At 33.1% G+C, this 27,430-nt stretch overlaps 1 protein-coding gene across 1 annotated transcript; it reads left to right on the plus strand.

The window, feature by feature from the left end:
- The first annotated feature begins 3,946 nt into the window (after positions 1-3,946).
- LOC114756107 (uncharacterized) lies at positions 3,947-7,195 on the plus strand. Its single transcript, XM_028945024.1, has 3 exons — positions 3,947-4,430; positions 4,545-5,036; positions 6,112-7,195. The coding sequence occupies exons 1-3, from the start codon at positions 3,947-3,949 to the stop codon at positions 6,894-6,896; spliced, it is 1,761 nt and encodes a 586-aa protein (XP_028800857.1). The 3' UTR covers positions 6,897-7,195.
- Positions 7,196-27,430: the final 20,235 nt, after the last annotated feature.

Here is a 27,430-nt window from a genome sequence, read left to right on the forward strand (position 1 = left end):
ATGAAAAAAGACCTTCGAGCCGAAAGGTTTTCACTCAAGTAGGAACAAAACAGAATATATACATTATAATTTTAGTGGGATACAAGTCAATAGTGATTTAGAGGTGAAGATGGAAGATCAAATCATTTTTCAAGTGTCAAAGTTTAAATATCTAAGATTCATTATACACGAGGATGATGAAATGCATATAAATGTTTTTCATAGAATATAAGTTGGGTGGCTAAAATGGAGGAAGGCTACCAGAGTTATTTATGATAAGAAGGTGCCTGAGAAACTTACGGAAAAAAAATTCTATGAGATTGCTATAAGACCATCTATATTGCATGGTAGTAAATGTTGGGCTCTAAAGGGAAAACAAGAGCATAAAGTTGGGGCAGTAAAAATAAGAATGTTGAGATGAATGTGTATTCATATAAGAAAATATAAGATTCAAGATAAAAATATCAGTGCAGCAATAGGTAGGGTGCCTATGGAAGAGAAAACAGTTAAACATCATTTGAGGTGGTTTGGGCATGTGCAGAGAAGGCCATTAAAAGGACTGGTACGCAAGGTAGATCAAACAGTTTGTGGTCTTATAAAAAGAGAGCAGAGGATAACCAAGAAGAATGTTTAATAAGGTCATTAAACGAAACTTTTTGATCAATAATATATCTAAAAATTTAGATGTTAATAAAGCACAATAACATTACGAGATTTATGTAGCTTACCCTGTCTAATGGGACAAAAATTGTCATTCTTGTTATTTACTCATATCCAATTTTTTTCCCCATACATGAAATGACGATAACAAATCGAATTGAAAGTTCTATTTGCTGGTAGAAAAAGTCTGGATGTGTCAGGGAGAACATGATAAGCCTCATCAATTTTAAGAGTAAATTTAATCAATGAATTTCAGTTAGGCTTTATTTGCAGAAAATTTAATTTTTTGGCAACCATAAATTTGACTAGTTAAAAATAAAGAAAATATAAAAGCGCGTAATACGTTTAAGTATGCAACAAGAGTTTTTTTTTTTCCAACTTCCATAAAAATAATTTTTTTTAATTGATTGTAAGGGCATCCAAACTGCCTGTGCTGTTATATTGTCACAGAATTAGAAAGTGCCTAGATTTTTAATTTTCCTTTCAGCTTTCAAGCTAAAGAAGGATTCAGGCATCAAAAAAATTTAAAAGGAAAATATAATCACCACCTCCTTTGTTTACTAAAATTATAGGGACTCAAATAAAAGGGGGAAAAAAAGGTCGCAATTGCTTGAGACCCATCACCCTGCTCCGTTATGCGGGCCCCTGAGGCCACGTAGACAAACCATCGAGGGGCCCACCACGGAATGCCTATTGGGACACGTGTCTGTTTTTGATTTGCTGATAAATCGACTCCTTATTGGACGGACAAAAGTAATCCTACCACTCCACGCCTGAAAACGATGCCGCACCCCAGCGGCCCAGTCTACGTCATCATCTCACGGATCGCATAGATTCTTCCTTGGGAGAGGCAATCACATATGGTAATGCTCCACAGTCAAATAACTCTTATACCGTCGACTTTGCTTATTTATTACAAAGACTTAAATTTCGCCATAAATCTACGGTCAATAAGTTGAATATTGCTTGTCGCCACCGCAGTAGATCCGGAGCTGTGAGAGGACCACTTCAACTGTCGGCTCGGGCTCGGCCACTAATTCATCTCGAAAGACAAGTTCCCCGAGACAGCGACAGGCAACGAAAAGACGAAATCACCCTCGTTTGACTCGACCTGCCAAGATGCACAAGATGGGGCTAGTTTCGGAACTTCATGTTGGTCATTTTCAATTAAAAGTGTAGACAAATGAATGCCCTGACCTGAAAACATGTGAAACTTGTTTTGTACTTTTATTGGCCCACTTGTGTCATTTTCCGTATTTCATGAGCCGCATAATGTTTTGAAGAGGTAATTATGTTTTACTTCATACCGTATTTATATTCAGTAAATTTTAATACTGGTGGGAAGGAAAAAAAAGAATTATTACTGTACGAGTTTTATCAGCACATTTATTAATTATTATTTTATTTTATATATAAAGTAGTTAATTTCCTTAGTAGTATTTTTATATCATAAATTTGTTATTTTAGTGAGGTCAAAAAATTAAAAAGTGCGTATGGATATAAATGAAGGGGCATTAGGCCCTATACGTGTAAATCGTTTTTTCTTTATCGTATGTTATTATTTTTAATCAATACCAGCACTTAACCAAATATACTAAGATTTTCTTAAGAATAAATTTTAAATTGTGAAAATTAAATTTAAAAATAAATATCCACACTAATTATTGTCATTTTGGCCATTTATTTGGAGCAGTTGTTGTTACGTAATAAATATCCCTTCCCTACATTTTCGTCCGATTTTCATCGTCTCGTCTCGTCATGGTCCTGTTCTTCTTCTTCACTTTCAAAGCCTAGCCTTTTTATTCTCTTCATTGCAGACTTTGGATGCCCACGGATACCCTTCGGCGCTTCCTAGATTCGGTAATTATCTGAAAGTTTCGTCTAGATTTATCATAGCCGCGGCGTATCTTCCGATTTGGACAAAATTTTGCATAATTCAACCTTCTTGTGTGTTTTTGCTAGTTATATCCTTGATTATGCTACTGTTATGTATTGAAATTTCGATGATATCGCTTCCTGTTGCTGGTTTCCCCTGTTTTTTGTCCGCTGCTGCTACTATTTTTCATTCCCTGTAATTGGTGTGATGGGGTTTCGAAAGTCAGGGATGCCTTTGAGTTGAGGACCGATTTGCTCTGGATTGAAACTGTTTTGTTACTAGTTGAAATGGTGATAGCTTCAATTAATATTTTTAAGGAGTAGTGGAAGATTTTGGGATTCTGAATGGAAACTTTTGCACTTATTTGGGTTTTTGTTATCATTCCGGTCTAGTAAGAATCTCCCTATGGAAAACTTATCTTGAACGTGATTCTATTTATCATTTGGTTTACTTGAATTGTAAGTGCGTCGCTGAGAATTGGCAATCTATCAAAGGATTACCGTCATTGTTCCTTTTTATTCATATAAATTCCCTATATTTAAATTTTACGTTTTTAAGCTCATCTTCCGAGGGAAAGGGATGTGTGAAATTGTGATTGTGCAGATCCTCTGCATTCTTACATGGAAGAGGCTAATGCTCTGCAATATATCATATTTAGTCTCTTAAGCATTTAATGTTGAGTTGAATATTCTGATCTCGATAAGAATTCCATCCTAGCTCTAGTCTTGAATTGCTTCATGAGCCCAAATTTCATGCAGAAGCAACTTGACATTTCTTTGGCGGGATTTTGGTTGGAGATGACGGGGAAAGGAGATTTTATGAAGGGATGATGAAAATATCGGAGTCCTAAAGCCTTTAGCATTCTCTGGTGTTTTTGAAAAATCGATTTCATTTTAGTTTATGCTCTGAAAGCACTTTTTGACTTGAATTCGATTTTTGAGGGAGGGCGTGGATCATCCCACTTCGATTAAGATAGTCAAGGTCAGAGAGCTTCTCCGGTTGCTTTACTATTAAACTTATGTTTTACAATCTTTCCTCTTCTCTGCCATTTTCATATTTCCATCCCTGTCTCCAGGCTGATGTTCTTTTCCTTACGCGCTTTCAACTTTTCTTGAACATGTATCTCCATTTTTTTTTTGGTTCAGGATTCGTGAAGAAGGAACTCCTTAAATCAGCGTTATAAAATCTCACTACAGGTTTCTTTCCAATGGCTGTTATAAAATATTTTGGTAGCATTGAGTGACGTCATTGAAAAAATCATGCAACTTTGTCCGTGATTATAGTAAATATGGACAGATCAGATACCTCGGGCTTTGTGAGTGGTGGATGTTGTACAATGGAATTTCTTTGCCACCATTGTAGATCTTATGGCTCTGTATGGTGAAGTTTATAGCGCCTTTAACCTATTGTAGTGTAGGCGCATGACATAGAATGGATCTAAGCCAGGAAACTATACTGTATTCCCATGATGCTGAGCACAAGATAAAAGATGACATAGGTGATACTACATTATCGTTGAATGGGATTGGCTTTGGGAAAGCCAATACAACCCGTTATAACAGTAGAAAAAACAGTGGTGGATTGAATTTCTTCAACTCTTCTGATGATCAATGCAGGTTGGTTCTGGGACTGGGCCGGCCTCCAAGGGCATATGATAATGAATTCTTCAATCTTGGGTCTAAAAAGAGGAAGGAAAGAGACAGCGCGTTTCCACAGTGCATGCAATCTGACAGTGATTCAATCCTTCAACTTGGTCTTTCTGGAGGAACTTATGAGGCATCATGTATCCTGGACTGTTCAGGTTCATCTGAGAATGAAGCAAATTTGTCCTGTCTTTCAAGCCAAACATCTGCTGAAAATAGCTATCCAAAGCTTCCTGTTGTTGATGAGGGTTCCACCTCGGCAAAGAAATCAGGTAGCTACATGGGTTCACTTCTACTGGCTCCAAAAACAGATACTGCTAAAAGTTTATTGCTGACACAAGAACCATCTGATGCTAAAAATTGCTCACTTGGCCCGTCATTATCAGAGAATCGAACGAGCAACTTCAAGAGATGTAATTTTCTTGGATGTATGAAAGGCGCTCGAGGTGCTTCGGGATTTTGCATAGGACACGGGGGAGGACAGCGATGTCAGAAGCCAGGCTGCGATAACGGTGCTGAGAGCCGCACGGTTTATTGCAAGGCTCATGGTGGAGGGAGAAGATGCCAACATCTGGGCTGCACTAAAAGTGCTGAGGGGAAAACAGATCACTGCATAGCACATGGTGGGGGCAGGAGATGTGAACATCCAGGCGGATGCACCAAGGCTGCAAGAGGCAAGTCAGGACTCTGCATAAGACATGGAGGAGGCAAGAGATGTAAGATCGAAGGGTGCACTAGAAGTGCTGAGGGGAAGGCGGGGTTGTGCATCTCTCATGGGGGTGGGCGCCGGTGTCAGTACCAAGGATGCACAAAAGGTTCCCAAGGAAGCACCACGCTCTGTAAGGCACATGGTGGTGGAAAGCGTTGCTCATTTGCAGGTGCCATTTTTCTTTAAGAAAAATCAGTTATCACTTATTTAGCTATATCTCCCTGGTTTATATTTTTATAAAGAAGACAAACATGTTCTTTTTCCAAGCATTGATATAATTTTTTCATTTAAGTTTATTCACTCAATTGAAGATTTTCTAATATGGTTCGTTAAGGAAACAAATGCTGAGATGCACGAAGTTTCAGAGCTTAGGTCATCTGCAGAGAATTTGGTTGATATTCTAATTTGGACCATAAATTCCTTTTACATTTTAAAATCTGTGCAAGTAATCCCGTTAGTAAATATGTAGTTTATTGATGAGATAAAGTTCTTTCTAAATTTTATTTTTTTTACTGATAATCTTTTAATATGTCAAATTTCCTTTCCTTTTTATTTTGCGGTAGATTGTATGTCATGGTTCTGTGAGTAAAATAATTGACAAATGATTTGGGGTTATTTACACGATCTTGAGTCTTGGGCTGGAAGGGGAGGAAGCAAAGGTCCATTGTCAAGTGTTAAATGCTAGAAGAGTTAGCTGTATTTGCACAAAGTGTAGGTGTTTGTGCATTTTAGCCTTACATATCGAAGTCTTATCTTGACTCTTTTTTCATATCAAAATATTTTAGATTTTGTTGGGTTGTATTATTAAATGTCATGGTCGTTGAGATCACTTAATAGAATGGAGAGCAAGAGAATAATGAACAATGAGTTAAAAGTTAACTATGGGTTCTCAACCAAAACTCATAATACTTCAGATTTTATTTTTGACCTTGCCTATTTAAACGTTAACTTAAATACAACAAGTCTTATTCCATTAACTGGGTTGACTACATGGGTTGCACAATGCTATTGTACTCTATCAACAATCAAATTTTTAGATAAATTGTTAATCAAAATATCCCATTCAATAACTTTATTGAGGGTTTTGTTTGGTCTTATATCCTTCTTCACAAGGCTCAAAATTGCCTGTTCCACCTGCTCTTCCATCGGCCTGTGTACAATTTAAATGTTTGTAAATTACTGGATCATAATGTAGATAAGTTGATTAGATGATTATGAATCACAGTTGCTGCCACCGTCTACAGGTTGCACCAAAGGGGCTGAGGGGAGCACACCACTATGCAAGGCACATGGAGGAGGAAAGCGCTGCCTCTTCAATGGAGGTGGTATATGCCCCAAGAGTGTCCATGGAGGTACCAACTTTTGTGTTGCCCATGGCGGTGGGAAGAGGTGTGCTGTGCCTGGCTGTACCAGGAGTGCCCGTGGCCGAACTGATTGTTGTGTTAGGCATGGCGGGGGTAAGCGATGCAAGCTTGCAGGTTGTGGGAAGAGTGCTCAGGGAAGCACAGATTTCTGCAAGGCCCATGGTGGTGGAAAGAGATGTGTCTGGGGGGATGGTAAGTGTGAGAAATTCGCAAGGGGTAAGAGTGGCCTCTGTGCTGCTCACAGTAACTTGATGATGCAGGGGAGGGAAATCAACAAAGGAAGTCTGTTCAATTCAAGACTCTTTCATGGTCTTGTACCTTCTGCTTCCATCGCTCGTAGTGGTTCTGAGAACAACAATTCCTCCTCGGGGGTCACTGTTGTTTCTGAGCACAACGATTCTACGAAAGAGCCAGAAAAACTGCAGTATCTTATACCAGAGGAAGTGTTGGTTCCGCTCTCATTGAAGTCATCATCTTCTCTTCCGCTGTTCTTGGCTACCGAGAAGCCAAAGGAAGGTAGAAACAAGGATAATTTGGAGAAAGACATTAATTTTGATATCCCAGAAGGCAGGGTTCATGGTGGTGACTTGATGTTACATCTTGGTGGAAATTTCAAGAATGCAGCCACTGTAATCTGGAGGGACCCAGTTGGCTCAAGCGTGTAAATTCATTTTAGGAATTAGGAACATGTTTATGATCAAATTGTGAATAAGGTTTCTGCTGCTTGTCCAGTATCTCATGTAAGTATAGTGTTGATTGGTGGGTTGCTAGGTTATTGTTTGTGGTTTGATCTATATCTTCCATTCTTGAATAAGGTCGTGTCAAACAGCAGCACAATGTTGAGATACTTGGCTAAACTAATTAGCCAAGTTAGTTGACACATTAAAAGGGATGGTCCCTTTTAATAAAAAACTGTACCTTAAATTTATCAATGTGATGTATAAGCATCATTCTGTTCGTTCTAGCTATATGTGCACACTTCTGCAATATCAACATGCCTCTTGTACGACTCATTTTTCTGGAGAGGGCAAATTGAAGTCTTCTACGAAGTCTGATGGCTTGTGTCTTCCAAAGACCTGGTATTTATAATTAGGTGTTTTTGAGAAACAGAGCTTTGTCTATGGTAGATATTACTCTTCAATTTGCTTTCATGAAAGCAGGCTCAATGTTCACTAAAGATTTTAAGATATTTTTTTTCTTTTAGTGATGAAACAATTTTCACCTTTAGGTAATTGCTGTTAATTTATTATGATTATCGTCATCTACCATGAAGCGACATCGTTATCAAAGTCCACTGAGACTTCAAGTCAGCAAGTCTTCTTCTAAAATTCAGTAATAGTACAAGGTAAAAATTAATCACTAATTATTATAAGAATATAATAGATATTTAACCTTTACTTATTTTACTATTTAACATAGATATATTTAAAATATTTTGAATTAAAAATTCTTATTTTTTAAGTATAAATCTAATCAAATTTCTCTAACCATTATTAAATTATTAAAATCTAACTATATCATACACTCTATACACAGAAAAATTATTTGTAAAAAAATAAACAATACTCAAACAAAATTAGTTCTGTGAAGAAACTACCAAACAAAAATTTTGATTAACCAAATTCAATTTTTATCAAAATATAATTTTTAAAGAGCACATTCATTCTTGAATCAAATGATAAAAACTGAACAAAGAAAAGGAGCACATTCATTCAAAATACCATCTCTTTAAAGTCCAATTCAAACGCCAATAATCAATAGTCCCAAGAAAAAAAAGTATTTGATTTTTCATTATTTTTAAAGGCTATATTTAGGCTTTAAAACCATGCTTGATTATTAGAGACTTTTGTTTTTCTTTAATATTTACAACAAAAGAATCTTGTTGAAGATTTGGTAATAGTGCGCATCTTTATCATGTCATTAAATTTTAGTAATTTAAAGAATAGAAGATTGGTAAAAAAACACTTATACTTACTTTCGAATTTAATTATTCTCATTAACTAGTTTACTAAATCTATAAGTAATGGTTATATGTATTATAGTTCGAGTTTAAAATATTAATATTAAAATATAAAATCTAAAAGGAAGAATTTCAGTAAATCCTTTCAATAGCTAATTAATATCAATCAACCCTCAAAAGATTCCAAAATTTCAGTTCTTCCCAAGACCAAAATGAAATTAAAATTTAAGGATAAAAAGATAATAATACACCTGATTATTATTTTTGTTTTAAAAAATAGATTAATTGTCACTCAAGCTTCGGTGGCCAACAGATTGGAACTCCGACCTTTGGCAGCCGAACCTTCGACCTCTAGTGGTTGGTAGTTCTGGTCGCGAGAGGATTTTGTCTTTTAAATAAGGCGGTCAAGGGAGGATTTAATATGATATTATACGAACAATTGTAAATGACAATCCTCTATATTAAGAAAACACGAACAAAATTACGTCCATATGAGCAAAATTGTGAATCTTCACCTCAATCTTTTCTCTTAGGTGCAATTTTGCCCTTATTTTTTTAGTAGTGCAATTTTGACTTTAATCTTTTTGTGTGTGCAATTTTACCCCTCAATGTCAAAATTGCACCCAAAGATCTAAGATAAAATAGCACTCGTGAAAAAAAATTAGGGACAAACTATACCTAAGAAAAAAGATCAGGGACAAAATTGCACCACTAAAAGATTAAGGACAAAATTATACCAGAAAAATAAGATCAAAGTCAAAGTTGCATCTTAACCCTTGTTAATATTGTGGAAAGAACTAAATTAAATGACTCAGCTCTAAAAAGTTAGGTCCATTTTTTTTTAATGATACATTTTATCGTTTTAAGTTTCGTTTGGAAGAATTACTATTTCCATCCTTGTAAAGAGGTGTTTTCCAATTAAGTAATATAGCATTATATATCTGAGAATGATGAAAATATCTATCTTTTCTGGTATTGTTCGCCAGTTGGATCTCTTCGCTCTGTTGATGAAAAATTAGTATTAATAAATGCTACAAAACAAGAAAAATAATATTATTGAAGTACTTATTATCTACTACCTCTTGTTTTCAATATAAGAGCTAATTTGACATTTAATTTGGTTATAAATATAAGAGCTCATTCCACTCCGTTTCTTATATTTATTTATTTATTCCTCAAAATAGTCTTTGTAGTAATTATACATATTAAGATTTCATCAAATGACAGTTCTAACTAATATACATAAACATAATTAGTAAGGGTATTTAGAAAAATCAACATTAATTTACTTAAACTAATAAATTAGTTCTTATATTAAAAAGTGGAGTTAGTCTTAACATTCTTATTTGAATCAAGCATACATTCATTCTCATATTAGGCTATCTTAATTTTTTTTAAAATCATATATTTTAGCAATACTTGCTTGTCCTGATTATTTTCATGGGTGATGCCACTATATATGGATTCCATTTTGGTGATTCATTTCAGATGGCAGACGCAAGAAAGAGGCAAAGGCACGCGGTTCCTTCTTTCTTCCATCTCCTTTGCCATTTCAAGTTTCAAACAGTCTTGGAGTACAGCAGTGAGATCAGAAGATAATAGCTGAGAAAGGAAAACAGGCAGAGCAACGAAGAAAGGAGAAGGAGAAAGAGACAAATCCCAATATTAATATCTCTGCCTCCATAATTAATAAAGACAAGCAGAAATAAGGGTTCATTAAGAGAGTGAGATTCAGAACTGAGCTAAACTAAAAACATGAGTTCGACCTAGCCCCTGCAATTCATAACTTGATTCTAGTACTTTTGAGAACCTATAACGACAAGGTTCATCAATATTCCATGCGACGGCGGTAAATGTTATTTTTAGAACAACTTATGAAACACGCAGTGTTGTTACGCTTATTTTCCTATTTATCATTTCCCTTTGAACGCCGGAAAGTATTAGTTTTTTTTTTTTGTCCTTTTTTGCGCAACGCTTATACATATATTGGACTTATCTGAAATTTTCATATTAAAAAATTTTGGATTTTGCTAGAGGTGCGTTGGGATTTTGCATATGGGTTTGACTTCCGAAAACCTAGACAACCCGTCATGGCAGTACACTAATGTTGTTAAATATAATTAAGTTTCTACAAAAATTATATATCTGCTTTTTAAATATATTTTTCAAAAAAAAATTACGTGTGCATAGTATTTTCTTACCTATTTTCTTACCAACTATTTCTCTACATATTTGATATATATCTATCATATATTTATTGTTCATGTCATATACTACTATCCATTTTACACATCACATATTTTTATTTTTCATTTTTACTTGACAATTTGCCTCTATCATTTAGTTGGCATATATTTAGAGCCAAAAAAACGAGCCAAGCCCGTTGGGCTGGCCCATTTAAACCCTGAAATTATGAGGACTAGGTTTGAAATTTTTCTCCTCAAATAAGAAATAAGCCATGGAGGGCCGAGGGCTTAAAAGGGCCAGTCCTAGAGGGTCAAGGATAGTCCTGTTTAGGCCTTCTTATAATTTTTTTATTTTTTTAAATTTTTTATATAATTCTAATATTATTAATTTTTTACATTGTTAATAATATTTCAAATATTCAGTTATTATTATCATTTTAAAATTAAATTTTATAGAATGATTTGATTTATTTAGTTTTAGACAATAATTTGTCCAATTAAATTTTTAAAAAATGGGTTAATTTGGACTTTAATAATGATTTGATTTATATTATATCCATTGATATTTTTAAACTATATATATATATTTGATAATAGAGTATTTTTATACTCATATAACTTGTGATTCTATAATTTGAATTAGAAATTCATGGGTTTCAACAACAATGTTTCTCACATTAAAGTAAAATAATAGTTAGATTGTAAAATTTAAAAGTAAAATTCCTGTAAAGAAAAAAAACTTGATATTTTTGTTACGAAAGAAAAGCATACTTTTGAAGAAGAGTAATTGATTATAGTGATGATGAAGTATCAAAAGATTAATAATAGTGTTTATTTATTGTACAATTGCACTATAAATAAAACTTTTGGATGTTATTATCTTGTTAATAGATGTTTTAGATGTTCTTGGATGTTGATGGATATTTATATATGATGATATTTTGTATTTATGACTTAATTTTATTCGTATTTATGTCTTTATTAACAATTCTATTGGTTTATTTTTATTTTTTTATAAAAAATATGAGAAATATAAAAAATAACATTTTTTTTCTTAAACAGGCCAAAAGGCCGCGGGCCGGCCCTAAGTCCTATGATTTAAGGGCCGGACCTAGCAAATTGGGATATTTTTGAAATTTGAACCCTGGAGAGCTGGCCCTTTTAAACCTACCAGCCCTGAAGGGCCGGCCCTGATTCTCACCTCTACATATATTAGAGGTGAAAGCCTCATTTTCTTTTAAAATCAATCATCAGTCATGATATCTTTCTAAAGTTTTTAACCTCTAGCAACTTGTAATACTTTTGCTTGATTTGTTCTGATCATTATTTAATCTTTATGCAGTATATTTAATTTCTATGTTTGCTGCGACATCTTTTTCCCCTTCATTGGAATAATTACCAGTTATAATTATCATCAAAGCGAGACTGATAATGAAAATCGAAATATGCCTAACTATTAAAAAAAAACAGAGAGAGAAGTTATGGATTCATAAACGCAGGTGCAAGTGTTAAATTGAGAGCTTCGAAATGTTATTGTTCTTAATTAACGTAGAATAGTACTCTGCACGTATACATTAATGGGAACATGTTTCTAAGTAAATGAAAAGTATGAATTGTCTCAAAATGACTCAGTCATAATTATGTAACATTTATTTTAATAAAAATTATATTATAAACTTTTGAATTGTGTAATTGAAGAAGGAAAAATCCCAAGCAAATAAAAAAGAGAAACATATATTTTGAGGACGCAAGGTTAAGTTAATTCACTCAATTACTTATATACTTTGAATGAGAATTATGATTTTCCCTTTGTGACCTTCTGAACTGTTCCTTGAGACATCACATGGAGACTCTGTAAGCGTTCACAAGGGCATTAGATGACAAGGGACAAGTGAATTCTATTTTCTTGACAACAACCGAGACATGAAAGAGACTTGTCTTTTCTTTTTTCCCCTTTTCCTCAACCCCATTAAAAAATATTATAAAAATTTTAAAATCCTAAGTAAGGATAAGACTTGTATAAGTTTTGATAACAATATAATGACAAATGTTTTTATAAAATATCTGATTTGTAATTTTATAATTTTTATGGATTTTTTTTGTGATTTTCCCCGATGTTTTTATATGCAAGTTTTCTTTTTAACAGAAAAAAATGACAAGTATTTGCTTTTCCTTTTTGCCGTTTTCAATTAAAAAAATCAAATGTGTACCTTTCTCAAACAAGAAAACGATTTTAATATATATATGTATGGGTGGCTGCTGAGAGCCTCTTTATTTTAATGTTTGCTGAGAAGCAAGCAAGCTAAAAAAACCTCTTCAAACAGCAATAATATTTAAGACAACTGTCAGAAAACTTGTTAACTTCGGACCAAACTAGGCTGATTCATTTCTGCTCACTCCTACACGTTAAACGTGATAAAGTTGGCATTATGCAGAAACCACTAAGCATGCAAAATATGACAGGAAACCATCATGTGAGCACAGAGGAATCTATTTATCTATTTATCTGTTTATTATTCAGACGTCAAAATCTATCTTTCTTCACCATCCACAAGCTAGAATAGATAAAAGGAAACAAAACAGCAATCTGTGAAACTAATTCAACTTTGTTCTCTCTCTTTCTCACTAAAAATCGCAGAAGTGGTCCATTTTGGTGATCCACTTCAGATGGCAGACGCAAGTACAAGAAAGAGGCAAAGGCAAGCGGTTCCCTCTTTCTCCCATCTCCTTCGCCATTTCAAATTTCCAATGGCCTTGGAGTGAAGCAGTGAGATCAGAAGATAATAGCTAAGAAAGGAAGACAGGCAGAGCAACAGAGAAAGGAGCAGGAGAAAGAATGATACGGACGTGACAGTAAAAAGAGGTTGGGTTTCTAAACCACTGATTCCAAGCGCGCGCGCGCACACACACACACTCCTGCATATAAGCTTTAAAATCCCCCAGAGGAAGGACATAACAGTTTTAGTGTAACAAAATGAAGTAGAGTCTGCATTAGCACGTGCAAAAAGCCAAATCACCTCAGGATAAAGGTTTCATTTTCCAGACTGCTGCTTTCTACTATTAATCTCTTAACTTTTTTTCTCTTTCCATGATCTCACAAAATCTTCCCTCTTTGATGCAAATATTACCGTTCTTATGATCCTGCTATTGCTCTCCCCTTCTGGGCATATCTTCACAAAAGAACGCTATGTACGTATCCCAGCAGCCCTCGGAAATAAAAAAGAAGAAAAGAAAAACAGAGTTTCCTTGATTCCTGAACGATTTTTTTATCAATGTCTGACACGAAACATGAGTGAGAAAGAAAGTGAGAAAGAAACAGCAAGAGATAAGAAAACAAATGGAGAATCTTCTGGGTACTTATAAACGGGTTCTCATTATCATCATAGCGACCCACTTCTGTGTCCTCTACATAGTCCATCCATTTGCAATTTGCAAAAACTCCTTCACCCCTATTTGTCATTTGGTTGTCTCGCAAAATAGTATTTGGGCTCATCAGAGAGTGACTGGTGATTCTTTCTTCTTCTACCTGGTGAGTGGTGAACTGTCGTCTTAGGATTTCCTCTTTTCTCTGCTTTCTTCCAACAACATCACAACTTTTTCTTCCTTTTTCTTGGTTTAGATCATCTAGGTGATTCAGCCCAGTGGAAACTTTTTGGTCATGTTTAGACCAAAAGTTTTGTTTCTTTTCCGGCCATTACATTATGATCATCATCTTGCTGTGGATGTCCGTGGATGCTTGGATTATCTTTCTTAGTTGCTATTCTGTCGTTTTACTTTAAGCTGTTATTATTATCATTTTTTTTTTACTTTTTTAAATAATAATATAATGACATTTCTTTGTAAATGTTCTTTCATTGTGTACAGAGATCGTTGCCTCTTTTGTATGAAGAAGAGAAGTGAGGCTCTAAGAGAACTCAAGCCTCAAGATGCTTTTCCTACACTCTTTTATAGGTTTATCTACTTTGATGAAGATAAGCTTTTTTATGCAATATTCGATTGTGATTTCTTTGATTAATGTGAGGTAACATTATTTTTTCATTATACATTATTGTTTTGTCTTTTTTCCTTAATCTTAAAATATAAATATGAATTACAAATTCCTTTAAATTCTTTAATATGTTTAAATATACATTCATATCAGATATTTTTTATTTCTTGACTTTTCAGCAAAGTGTTTCATTCGCCAATACATTAGTGGATCATTTTCTTGCAATTTTTCCAAGTGCAGGGGCTAGTGAATGTTACACAATATTCACTGGTTGGTGATATTTGGAGGCTTTCGACATGTCTCTTGCAATCTGATTACTTTTCTTCGGAGTAGCATCGAGCCTGATTCCATATCTTGTGTAGGTGAAGAAGGCGAAATCCTGTATTCTCAAGAAGATTACATCTATTGCATTTCATATTAACACTTTCCTGATTTCTCATACTCTTAAAATGACAAAAATTGTGAGTATGATACATTTTACTGATTGGAAAGCAGACATGAGCTCCCTGCGATTCGTCCTAGCCCCTGCACTTCATAACTTGACTCTAGTATTTTTGAGAACCTATAACGACAAGGTTCATCATTATTCCACGCGACAGTGGTAAATGTTATTTTTAAAACAACTTATGAAACATGCAGTGCTGTTATACTTATTTCCCCATTTATCATTTATCATTTGAATGCCAAAAAGTATTAGTTGTTTTTCTTTTTTTGCGCAAAGCTTATACATATATTGGACTTATTTTAAACCTCATATTAAAATATTTTGGATTTTGATGGAGGTGCGTTGGGATTTTGCATGGGTTTGACTTCGGAAAACCTGAACAACCCGTCATGGCAGTGCAGCGGTGCTGTTATATATAATCAAGTTTCTACACAAATTATATATGTGCTTTTTAAATATATTTTTCAAAAAACTTACGTGTGCACGGTATTGGCCGAAAAGCAGAAAGAGTAACGAAAGGAGCTAGAGAGATAATAATATGAAAACATTGGGAAAAAGTCCTCCATTAAAAAATTTTTCTGATGAGAAGGACTTAATAAATTTTTATACACAGAAAATCGATACTACGCAGATTTAGTACGCAAACGGTTGGTACTGTGATTCAAATCCTTTTCATCAACAAAATTTAGGCCTTCAGGAAAAAAAAATGATTTTAAGGTCTTAAAACATGATTTTTATAACAATTAAAGATCCTGTTCAATTTAAGTCGGTGAAAAAGATTCTTATTTTCTTGCTTTTTTATAGCATTTATTATATTTTCATAATTACAACCTAATATTTTTTATTAATTTTTTTAAAACAGGAAAACAAAGTCTCTTTTATTCTTAAATTATAAAGTCATTTCTATGTTATTTTGACACCAAATAAACCGGATCTTCTATATATAACTTAAAAAATTTAAATTTCCTTATAAAAGAAGGAGAATCGCTATAAAAAGATGGCGTTGATCAATTTTTTTTGGAAAAATATTGACCTTGGAATCAAATTAATATAACAGTTATGCGGATCGACGTACGTTTGTAAGAATACTTTATATGTATGTGTGTACACATATGCATACGCATAAAAAAAATTATATTATTGCCTCTATCATTTGATTTGATATTATTTTTACAGTCACCTATTTTCTTACCAAGTGTTTCTCTATATATTTGATATATATCTATCATATATTTTTATTGCACATGTCATACACACATCACATATTTTTACTTGACAATTTGCCTCTATCGTTTAGTTGGCATATATTACAGGTGAAGCCTCAATTTTCTTTTAAAATCAATCATCATTCATGATATATTTCTAAAGTTTTTAATCTTTATGTAGTATACTTATTTCTTTGTTTGCTGCGACATCTTTTTGCCCCTTCATTTCAATGATTACCAATTATAATTATCATCAAAGCGAGACTGATAATGAAAATTGAAACATGCCTAACTATAAAAAAAAATAAAAGAATAAAAAGCAAGAAGAGAAGTCATAGATTCATAAAGTTAGGTACAAGTGTCAAATTGAGTGCTTTGAAATGTTATTTTTCTTAATTAACGTAGAATAGTACTGTGTACATACACCTTAATTGGAACATGTTTCTGGCTAAATGAAAAGTATGAATGTCTTAAAATGACTCAGTTATAATTATGCAACATTTATTTTAATAAAATTATATTATAAACTTTTGAATTATATACTTGAAAAAGGACAAATTCCGAGCAAATAAAAGACAGAAACACATATTTTGAGGACGCAAGGTTAAGTTAATTCAGTCAATTATTTATGTATTTTGAATAAGAATTATGATTTTCCCTTCGTGACCTTCTGAACTGTTCCTTGAGACATCAGATGGAGACTCTGTAAGCATTCACAGGGGCAATAGATGATAAGCGACAAGTGAATTCCATTTTCTTGACAATAGCAGAGACATGAAAGAGACTTGTCATTATTATTTTTTTCCCCCTTTTTCCTCAACCCCATTAAAAAAAATTATAAAAATTTTAAAATCCTAAATGAGGATAAGACTAATATAAGTTTTAATAACAATATAATGACAAATGTCGACAAATTTTTTATAAAATATCCTATTTGTAATTTCATAATTTTTATGGATTTTTTTTTTGGTGATTTTCACTGATGTTTTTATATGCAAGTTTGCTTTTTAACGGGAAAAAAGTATGAGAAGTATTTGCTTTTCCTTTTTGCCGTTTTCAATTAAAAAAATCAAATGTGTATCTTTTTCAAACAAGAAAACGGTTTTAATATATGTGCATGTGTGGTTGTTGTGAGCCTCTTTATTTTAATGTTTGCTAAGAAGCAAGCAAGCTTAAAAAATCTCTTCAAACAGAAGACTTTTTAACTTTGGACCAAACTAGGCTGATTCATTTCTGCTCACTCCTACACGTTAAACGTGATAAAGTTGGCATGATGCAGAAGCCATTAAGCACGCAAAATCTAACAGGAAACCATCCTGTGTGTATAGGGGAATGTATTTATCTATTTATCTTGCTCTCATGTTTTTCTTTCGACTACCATCTTGGAATAGGATTCGTGTGTTCTTTCCTGTTGAACTAAATACCGTCATTTTTAAGTTTTTTGAGTAAAATACTGAATTCCATTAATAATCAAGGGGAAAAAAAACAAGAAGGCAACAAACAAACAAAAACTAAAAAGCCTTTATCAACGTCGAACTCTTATTCAAGCGATGACGGTTGATCAAGGATTTAAAAGGGATTGTTCATGTTATGGGAGGGCAATGCTAAATAATCTGCACACAAAAGACCTATCCTAAATTTAAAAATTTCCCCCAAAATATTCAGGAAAAAAGGTTTCATTTTTAAGGCTACTGTTTTCATTTTTCTACTATTAATCTCGTAATTTTTTCTCTTTCCATGATCTCAAGAAATCTTCCCTCTTTGATGTAAATAATACTGTTCTTATGATCCTGCTGTCTCACTCTGCTTCTGGCCATATCTTCGCAAAAGAACAGTACATACCCCATCACAGCTCTAAGAAAAGAAAAATCAGTTTTGTTGATTCTGAACTATTTTCTTATGAATGTCTGACATGAAACATGAGAAGAAAGAAACGGCAGGAGATAGAATATGGGAGGGGAGAAAAAGTAAAATTTTATCTGATAAAAAAAAGTAAAATTTTAAAAAACTCTCTTTAACAAATCGAAGATGTGGGGTTTTAAAATTTTAACAAAGAGAATAATAATATAAAAATGTAATAAAAATTAATTATAAGTGGACACAATTGCCAAAAAGCGCACAATCAATTTCAATTTGAACTTATTAAAATTTTCTCTCCTCTTTCTTTTCCTCCATCTTCCCCGTAACAAACAGACCCTTAGTCCAAAAAGCGCTTATTAACTGTGAGTCATTGCATTACAAATAAGTGGCAACTAGCAACCAACAAGAAGAATTACAGTAAACTCCTGACAAGGAAAAATAATTATTAAAAAATTCTTAATAACAAACTAAGCAGCTTATAATAACAAGTTTCAGGAAAAAAAAAAAAACAATCTTCATGATTTATTTTGTAATTATTTTCTTTCTTTAAAATCTCATTGTAATTCTTCTCAACAGATATTGTCTTTTAATCCTCTTTTTCTTGGGCAGTGACTTGCTTAGCACATTTTTCGACCTCTGCTTCTCTGGAACCATATGTGGATTCTCTCCCTCACACTTCTCACTCTTAGTTCTCATTTTCATCTCTGGATTAAGAGCAGATGTCGTTCAACATTATTTCAGTGAGCAATTATTTCGAATGTCACAATATTCACTTGTTGGTGATATTTGGAGGCTTTCGACATGTCTCTCGCAATCTGATTACTTTTCTTCGGAGTAGCATCGAGCCTGATTCCATATCCTGTGTAGGTGAAGAAGGCGATTCTCAAGAAGATTACATCTATTGCATTTCATATTAACACTTTCCTGATTTCTCATACTTTTAAAATTACAAAAATTGTGAGTATGATACATTTTACTGATTGGAAAGCAGAGAACCATGAGCTCCCTGTGATTCGACCTAGCCCCTGCACTTCATAACTTGACTCTAGTATTCTTGAGAACCTATAACAACAAGGTTCATCATTATTCCACGCGACAGTGGTAAATGTTATTTTTAAAACAACTTATGAAACATGCAGTGTTGTTTCACTTATTTCCCTATTTTTCATTTATCATTTGAATGCCAGAAAGTATTAGTTTTTTTTTTTGGCGCAAAGCTTATACATATATTGGACTTATTTGAAAACTCATGTTAAAATATTTTGGATTTTACCAGAGCTGTGTTGGGATTTTGCATGGGTTTGACTTCGGAAAACCTCAACAAAACCCGTCATAGCAGTACAGCAGTGTTGTTATATATAATTAAGTTTCTACACAAATTATATATCTGCTTTTTAAATATATTTTTCAAAAAAATTACGTGTGCATAGTATCGGCCGAAAAGCAGAAAGAGTAACGAAAGGAGCTAGAGAGATAATAATATGAAAACATTGGGAAAAAGTCCTCCATTAAAACTTTTATTGATGAGAAGGACTTAATAAATTTTTATACACAGAAAATCGATGCTACGCAGATTTAGCACGCAAACGGTTGGTACTGTGAATCAAATATCCTTCTCATCAATAAAATTTAGACCTTCAGAAAAAATTGATATTAAGGTCTTAAAACATGATTTTTATAACAATTAAAGATCCTGTTTAATTTAAGTCGGTGAAAAGGATTCTTATTTTCTTTTTTTTTATAGCATTTATTATATTTCCATAATTACACTCTAATATTTTTATTAATTTTTTAAAATACGAAAACAAAGTCTTTTTTATTCTTAAATTACAAAGTCATCTCTATTTTATTTTGACACCAAATAAACCAGAGTACAGATCTTCTATATATAACTTTAAAATTTAAATTTACCTATAAAAGAATTCAAGGAAGATCGCTATAAAAAGATAGCGTTGATCATTTTCTCTTTTTTCTTTTTAAAAAAATCATAGGGAAAACCCAGTTTCTAGTGCTTGTAGTTTGGGTCAACTTTGGTCAAGGTCCCTGGAGTTTGTATTTTAAGGGATTGGTCCCTCCAATTAGAACTGTTAAATCGTTAGTCCTTCTGCTCAGTAATGGTGGTGATATGCACTATCGGTGTTAACGATGATCATGTGGCATGATTAGGTGGCAAAAAATGATGAGTCGTCCTTTTTAGGCTGGATGACCTGGCATTTTAAATCAGACATCTATGTGGGGGCCGAGGGGAAAAAACAAAAAAACGCAGGTATGGAACAAAGAGAGGTGAGCAGAGAGGGAGTGACCGGCGAAGAAGAGCGGCGAGTTCAGCGGGTGAGAACAGAGGCGGGTGGAGGAGAGAGCAGAGATCATCGAAGGAGAGGGCAGAGATCGTGAAAGGCTTGGGATCACGAAAAGGTTATAGATCTTCGAAGAAGAAGAGGGTTTGGCGATGGCAGAGAGAGCCGGTGATCTTCACCTTCACCTCCTCCTCGTTCATTTTTTTTGTTCTTTCTTCTTTCGTGTCTTTCTTTTTTGGTTATTTGTTTTTCGAGATTGTGTATTGCATTTTTGTACCCTCTCTCGTTCTGAAATTGGTTGCTGGGCATCATAGACTATGATTTTCTTGTTGAGTTTAGCTTCTGGCCATGATAAAGTATGACGTTGTTGGAATCAATTCTGCCTCTGGCTGTGCATAATTTATCCCCATTTGGAATTGAATTCTGAATTTTGCATCTAGTTTTACGCATTCTGCTTATGGTCGCGCGTACAGCAGGAGGGTCTTAGTTGAAAACAGAATTATTCCTCCATATCCCTAAATACCAGACCGATACCCCCAAAATAAGATCCCATGCACCAGCGAAAATAGACCGTAACCTTAGGTTACGTTTGGTAGAAAGCATTGAAAATGAGGGATTGGGATTGAGATTACAATTGAAAAAATCTATTAAGAGAGTGTTTAGTATAAGAGATTGTTTGATATATGGGATTAGTCAAAGCCATGTATGTGGGATTAGAGAATACCATGGGGGGAAGTGGTATTCCCCAATCCCACCTTTATGGGCATACCTAATCCCATATAACAAACAATTATTCATACTAAGTACTATTTTAATGATTTTTTCAATTGCAATCCCAATCCCAATCCTTCATTTTCAATGCTTCGTACCAAACGGGACCTAAATCTCTAGACCAGTTTAAAGCAAACCAGTCACGAAGAGAGGTAGAGGGTTAGAAATAAGGAAAGAAAAGCTTGGCAAACTCAGAGCATAAGACTTCACTAATTTGGTACAGAGTTTCAAAATTGCTCGCAGAGAGAGTTCAAAACAGAGAGGGTTTCAAAATCAATACCAAAAGCCTTTTTGGCGATTAAAAGGAAATGCCTTCAATTTCCTTCTATTTTTGAAATGAAACAGGGAGAAATGAAAATCACAGGAAAAAGAGAGATACCTGAATGATTCAAAGTTGAAGGTTATTAGATCCCTCTACCACCGCCAAACCGCGTTCTCGTTCGAACATCTATACTCCCTTCGCGTGTTATTTTAAATACAATCATATTTAATTATTTTGATTCCGATTGTATATAATATTATATATGATTATATAATGTGATTTATATCTAGGATTTTTCCTTGTTTATGTTCGATGATGAATTTAAATTTAATTAATTTATTTCATTACAGTATTATTTTAATTTTATTGAATGACTGAAGGCCATAATACTCTGTATTTTATAATTAGATTGCGAAGCCATATCATTTATTTAATGGTTTTTTTATATTTGTGATTTGATGACTATGAATTGCATCACATTTGCAATGGTCTTTTGGTAAAAGAATACTGTTAGTTTCAATAAATGGCGTAAAAAAATTAGTGGTACTTTGATGATCTAATTATTACAAATATCAAGTCTTGAAAGGCTAGAGATTCAAACCTCAAATGAAAAAAAGAAACTATGTAGCTTTGAAAGATTTTTGCTATAATCTTGAATACTAATATTTGATGATAATGAGCTATATAAAAGTATGAACATATCTATGATAGTGATCATAACTATGATCACATTGCAATTTAGAGACTGACAATTGAAAGCCAACAATATTTTGTCTTGACTATTCGGAAGGGAAAAAAAAACAAATTGTCCTGCCATAATTGTTTATATATTAATATCTCTATGGTTAATAAAATTATGAATGAATGTAATATGACCACAAGTCATATAGACAAATATATACCAAATTCAATAAAAGTAAATGTCGAAATTGGTTATGAAGCCAAAAAAATCGTGAGATGTTATGAGAGATATCAAAAGTTATTATAATACCCAAGACAATGAATTGTGGAGAAAAATGCTCAAAATTGCGGTAAAGCCAAAACATATAACCATAAGCTTAGAATGCCGTATGATGTTTGATTTTTTTTACTGTTTAAATTTATTGTGATTAATTTAGGACAAATTATTATAAGTATTTGATATTGTGCAGTGTGTGATATGAAACCAAGAGATCAAAAACTAATTATTGGTCATTTTGAAATATTAATACATTGTACCAATAATTTATTTGCAAATTTAAATATATGAAGTGTGAATATAATTTTCGTCTCAATATAGATTGGAAATAAATTAGTTTTATTGTGACATTTGAGAGAAAAAGAAAATATATTTATGTCATATTTGAATTGAGAGGATGAGTAATGATTTAATTTTATGGAAAAAAAATTCATTATTAATATTTGTTGATTTTGATTTTGATTTTGATTAGTTGGAAAATCCATTTTGCAGTGTAAACACTATATATATCACAAGTTATATCTATGGATGCTCGTAATTATTCATTACTACGCATTACAATGTTAATGATATGTTGAAATGAATGTCTTTCCATTACTCTCAAATTTTGCATTTCACTTTATCCCCTAAACATCATATATCATTGTAGTTATAATATATATGTCTTTTTGTAATTTAAAAGCATATGATATATTTATACTTAAATATAATTTAGTTTTATATTAATATCACATTATCAATTGTAAATAAATAGATTAATTTTTTTTGAAACAAAGGAATAAATAATAATTATTGCCTTATTATTTTTTAATCATTTTTTATGAGTAGACTAATTTATCTAACTTATAAACTGATATATAATCTAACATTAGATAAAAATGTTTCAAAGAGATGATATCATGTTCGTTAAAGTTATGTAATTTGTTTAATTTTTATTAATATATTCAAATTAATTAATAATTAATTAGGAATAGTTTTTACATTAAAAATCAGAGATGTGTGTGTGTATTTTCATTTTTTCCTCCATCCAAACCATATCTGTTTTGCGGAGACTTCTGGGGGCAACTTATGAGATTTGGCAAATGTTTTCCTATATACGTAGCCATATACGAAAGGAAGTTTCTTCAACTTCACAAGTGAATGGACCCCAAATTAAAGCTACCGGTCAACATTACTCTACGTAATAAAGCCGAACTAAAGTTGATTGATTAATTTTGCTTTTAACATTGATATGAGGCCTAAAACATCCATATATACTTTCTTTCTATGAGCGAATAAAACTTCCACCCTCTTCTTCATTATATTCACCACAATCAAAGACTTAAACTGGGGGCCCCAGAGGCGTGGTTGTAATCTTATCTAATGCATCAAATTTTCAAAAACCAAATGGAACATGCACAAATTAAAGATTACACACAATAGGATTAGTAAATTATACACTTCTTCAAATGCACAATGGGATTTTTCCAAGTGACCATGTGATAAAAATATTTTTTATTACAAAAGGAAAGCTCAGGACTTGAAAGATACCATCTCTGGTCCTAATTATAAAGTCATTTGATTAATTTGAGGAGATTAAGAAAGTAAGTTAAGTTAGTTATTTGTTCTACATAGGTGTTATTTTTCCTAAAATATTCTTACTAATTAAGTGTATTGACTGAAACTCTTATTATTAGAAGGGCTAGTTTGAAAAAAAAGTATAAATATGAAAGACAAAGTGGATTGGGGTCTTATTTTTAGGACCAAAATAAAAGTTAAATAGGGTCTTATATTAAGGACCGGATGTAGTATGTGATTAAAATATAAATGAGCAAGGGCTTACTTTCGTAAACCTTACTACCAGATTCCCGCTTCACTCACGTAATTATTCAAGAAGAGCCATGCCAAAGCACAAAACGACGCATCCTTTATTTTATTGGTGCCAATTCAGATCCTTCAAAGTAGGGCATGCATCCTTTAACTTGTAAGTGAAAAAGCACTAAACAGCAAGTTTCTATTCTTATGTTTGCATCCAGAAGGCTCACAAAAAGTTAATCCATCCTTTATATCCATTTTTATTGAATCATGAAGAGACCCTGCAAAGATGTGGACACAATTGCCAGCATGTCTTATTATCTATTTATTATTCAAACCTCAAAATCTCAATGACTTTTCAAAACCTATCTTTACCATTCCCAAGAATAGACAAAAGAAAACAGCATATTATACACCATTATATAGCAATTTATGAAAGAAAATAAACTTTGTTCTGCTTCTTTCCCGCCCCCTTATCATAGCAAAATAGCCTGCAACTAAATGTTTAAGAGTAACCAATGGAGGACCCATCCACACTAAGATATATACCAAATAATATAACAAAGTGAATTACAATATTCAACCCATGATGATGCTGAAGTCAATACAATATTACTCATATATATATATTTATACATATGTGTGTGTCTGTGTGTGTTGAGATCAAATTACTTCATTCTTTGAGAAACTGGCCTATTGAAAATGAAATATCTTCTGCGACAACTTGGTTAGGTCTAATGCAATCAATAGATCAATATGGATATAAGATATTAAAAAAATTGTAGTGCTATTATTGTTTTTTTAAACTTTCAAGTAGTACTATTATTCTGGCAAAAAAAGTACTATATTGGTAAGATATTATAGACAACTTCAATAACTGTGCTCATGAGAAGATGCAAGAGAGGGAGAGCATTGGAATTGTAATTGGAGTTTTGAAGTCATGCTAAAAAGAGAAACGTGGGTTGGTGAAGTGTTGGTGAAGATGATAAATAAGTGAGAGAATTGTTGAGAGAGATGTGGGTTGGTGAAGATGATAAAGTTTTTAACCTGCAGAATGCTTTTGCTTGATTTGTTTTGATCATTATTTAAGCTGTATGGTACATATTTAATTTCTATGTTTGCTGTGACTTTTTTTTCCCCTTTCAATGATTTACAATTACAATTATCTTCAAAGTGAGACTGATAATGAGAATCCAAACATGTCTAATTATAAAGAAAAACAAGATGTCACGGATTCATTAATTTAGTAGTGTCAATTTAGATAGCTTTTCAATGTTGTATTTTTTTTAAGGTAGAATAATACTTTGTACACATACATTATAATAAATTATGCATGTTATACAGTGACAGTATCTGAGATGTCGTTAAGTACATACAAGCATAAACATGAAAATACGTGAATCATGACTTAAACCTCTGGTAATTTCCCTGCTGGTGGAAGAAGAACTTGCAATGCCAAGTTTTTAACATCACTCAGTCGTAGTTATGCAACATTTATCTTAATAAAAATCATATTAAAAAATTTTGAATTGCATAATTGAAAAAGGGGCATCATGATTTCAGATATTTAAATGTGCAGCGGAGAAGATAATAATGACTATAACAGTTTTCGCGTAACATATGAAAAAGAGCATCTGCGCGAGCATGCCAAGGCTACTGAAACTTATGCATTAGTTTTGTTTCCTTGAGGCTATGTTATTGCCGTATAATGACAATAATGGCTTTCTCAGAATCTTCAACAGTGGCGTCACGCTATGTCATCTGATTTTACATAAAAAAGAGGTCCATACTGAATTTTCAGGACCTTCCTTTGATAAACCTTTTCTGCAGATTTTTAATGTGGATGTTAGATACACATATATATCACTCAATGAGGAAGCAATGAATACGTGTGTGTGTGTGTACACACATCACTCCAAGAGGAAGCAATGAATACCCAATATCTCAAGCAGAAAGCAAGCAGAAGAAGAAAGCTGAGAAAGGAAAAGGGCAGAGCTTATGTGTTAAATTTGATTATTTAACGTACTGTGTTTTAATTTGAAGTGATTATATATTACTATAACTTCCCACTTCCCACATCCTCTTAGATTGCAATTATTGAAGGTAAGTTTTGATATTTGTTCAACCATGTAAATACTGTAGCTGGCGTGTACTTACTCATCGTTCACGTTTCATTGTCAAGGACAAGAAGGAAGAGAAACGATTTTTGAGGGAAAATTGAAGAAAACCAGGGAGAAAAGAAAAGAAGTATTCCTCTTGTGTTGTACTAGACGCGTCTCCCCCTTTCTTCATATCTCTTGCTGTTTCTTTCTCTCTCATCTTTCATGTCACAGATTCGTCAAAAAATGGCCAAGGAATCAGGAAAACTCCACGTGCTCTTGATTTTCTGAGATGCCTAGAAGAAGAGAAGGGGCCAGCAGGATCATAAGAGCCGTAATAATTGCATCGAAGGTCTGAAGAAGAAGATGCTAATTTCTTGCTAATGGGAGATTCTGGTTCAAATTCAAACTGATAATTACTTTTGCTTGATATGGTGTTATCAGCAAACCCATCAAAATGTCATACATAAACCATTTTCATCTTATCATAAATAAAGATAAAGATATTAGTTTCCCAAGAATCAGTTCAGAACACGTGGATTTTTGTTGAATTTAAAAGGCAGAATGGCAAAAGAAGCAAAGCAAGGTAGAGAAGATCATAAATGCTGCAAGGATCATAAATGCATAGTGAAGAAGAATCATAAATGCAAAATCCCAGAAAATCATCCAAACGAAGACATACAAATCCTCTGAGAAGTTTTTGAAGAAGAATACATTAAGCTGGATGTTGCACTATCTCTATCTTTTTCTTCTTCTTTGTGTTATCAGCCTTTACATGTAATTAAGAATATTTGAGTCTAATGGTTTCAATGATTTTGGGGGGTATGAAACAAAGAGAGCAGAAATATAATTAAAAGTGTGAAAAAGACACAAACAAATTAGATTAATAGATTACCAAGCTTTTACAACGAAAAATTGCCCCCAGAATGTAAAACTCTCCAACTCGATTCCACTGCTACCATAAGGATACATAGCATGAAAAGGGAAAACGTGTTTACACAAGATTGAAGCCCTCAAGAAATTCATATCCATGTCCGGAAAACGCTGTGAACAGTCATCAGAGTGAGGCAGGCAAATTTCATGCTAAAGTTAATAAGGTGGGCAACGTCAAAAACGCAAAGGTGACTAAATGTATTATAGTGTATCAAATTAAAATCTTGAAAAACGAGATATATACCACAGTGCAACAATACAACTCATACCAACTGAACTGCCCAAATCCCTGTCTTTCGAAATGAAAAGTTAAGATACTACAATGCCCACATTACGGCTTTGGATATTATGGGACTTGGGAACTAATTTTACTGCTTGTCGTAGTTTCTATAATTTAGATGTGAAGTTTTCAACTGGTAATTTTTAAATAAAAAATTTATT

The sequence above is a fragment of the Neltuma alba genome, unplaced genomic scaffold, assembly GCF_004799145.2.
Source record: "Neltuma alba isolate B1F8T4 unplaced genomic scaffold, ASM479914v2 tig00010372_pilon, whole genome shotgun sequence".
Taxonomy (NCBI): Eukaryota; Viridiplantae; Streptophyta; class Magnoliopsida; order Fabales; family Fabaceae; genus Neltuma; species Neltuma alba.

Bases quoted from the DNA above. Each gene is read 5' to 3' on its own strand.
- LOC114756107 (XM_028945024.1), top strand. From the start codon at position 3,947: ATGGATCTAAGCCAGGAAACTATACTGTATTCCCATGATGCTGAGCAC. The intron at 4,431-4,544 runs GTAGCTACATGG...CGTCATTATCAG, and splicing joins CACCTCGGCAAAGAAATCAG to AGAATCGAACGAGCAACTTC. The intron at 5,037-6,111 runs GTGCCATTTTTC...CACCGTCTACAG, and splicing joins AAAGCGTTGCTCATTTGCAG to GTTGCACCAAAGGGGCTGAG.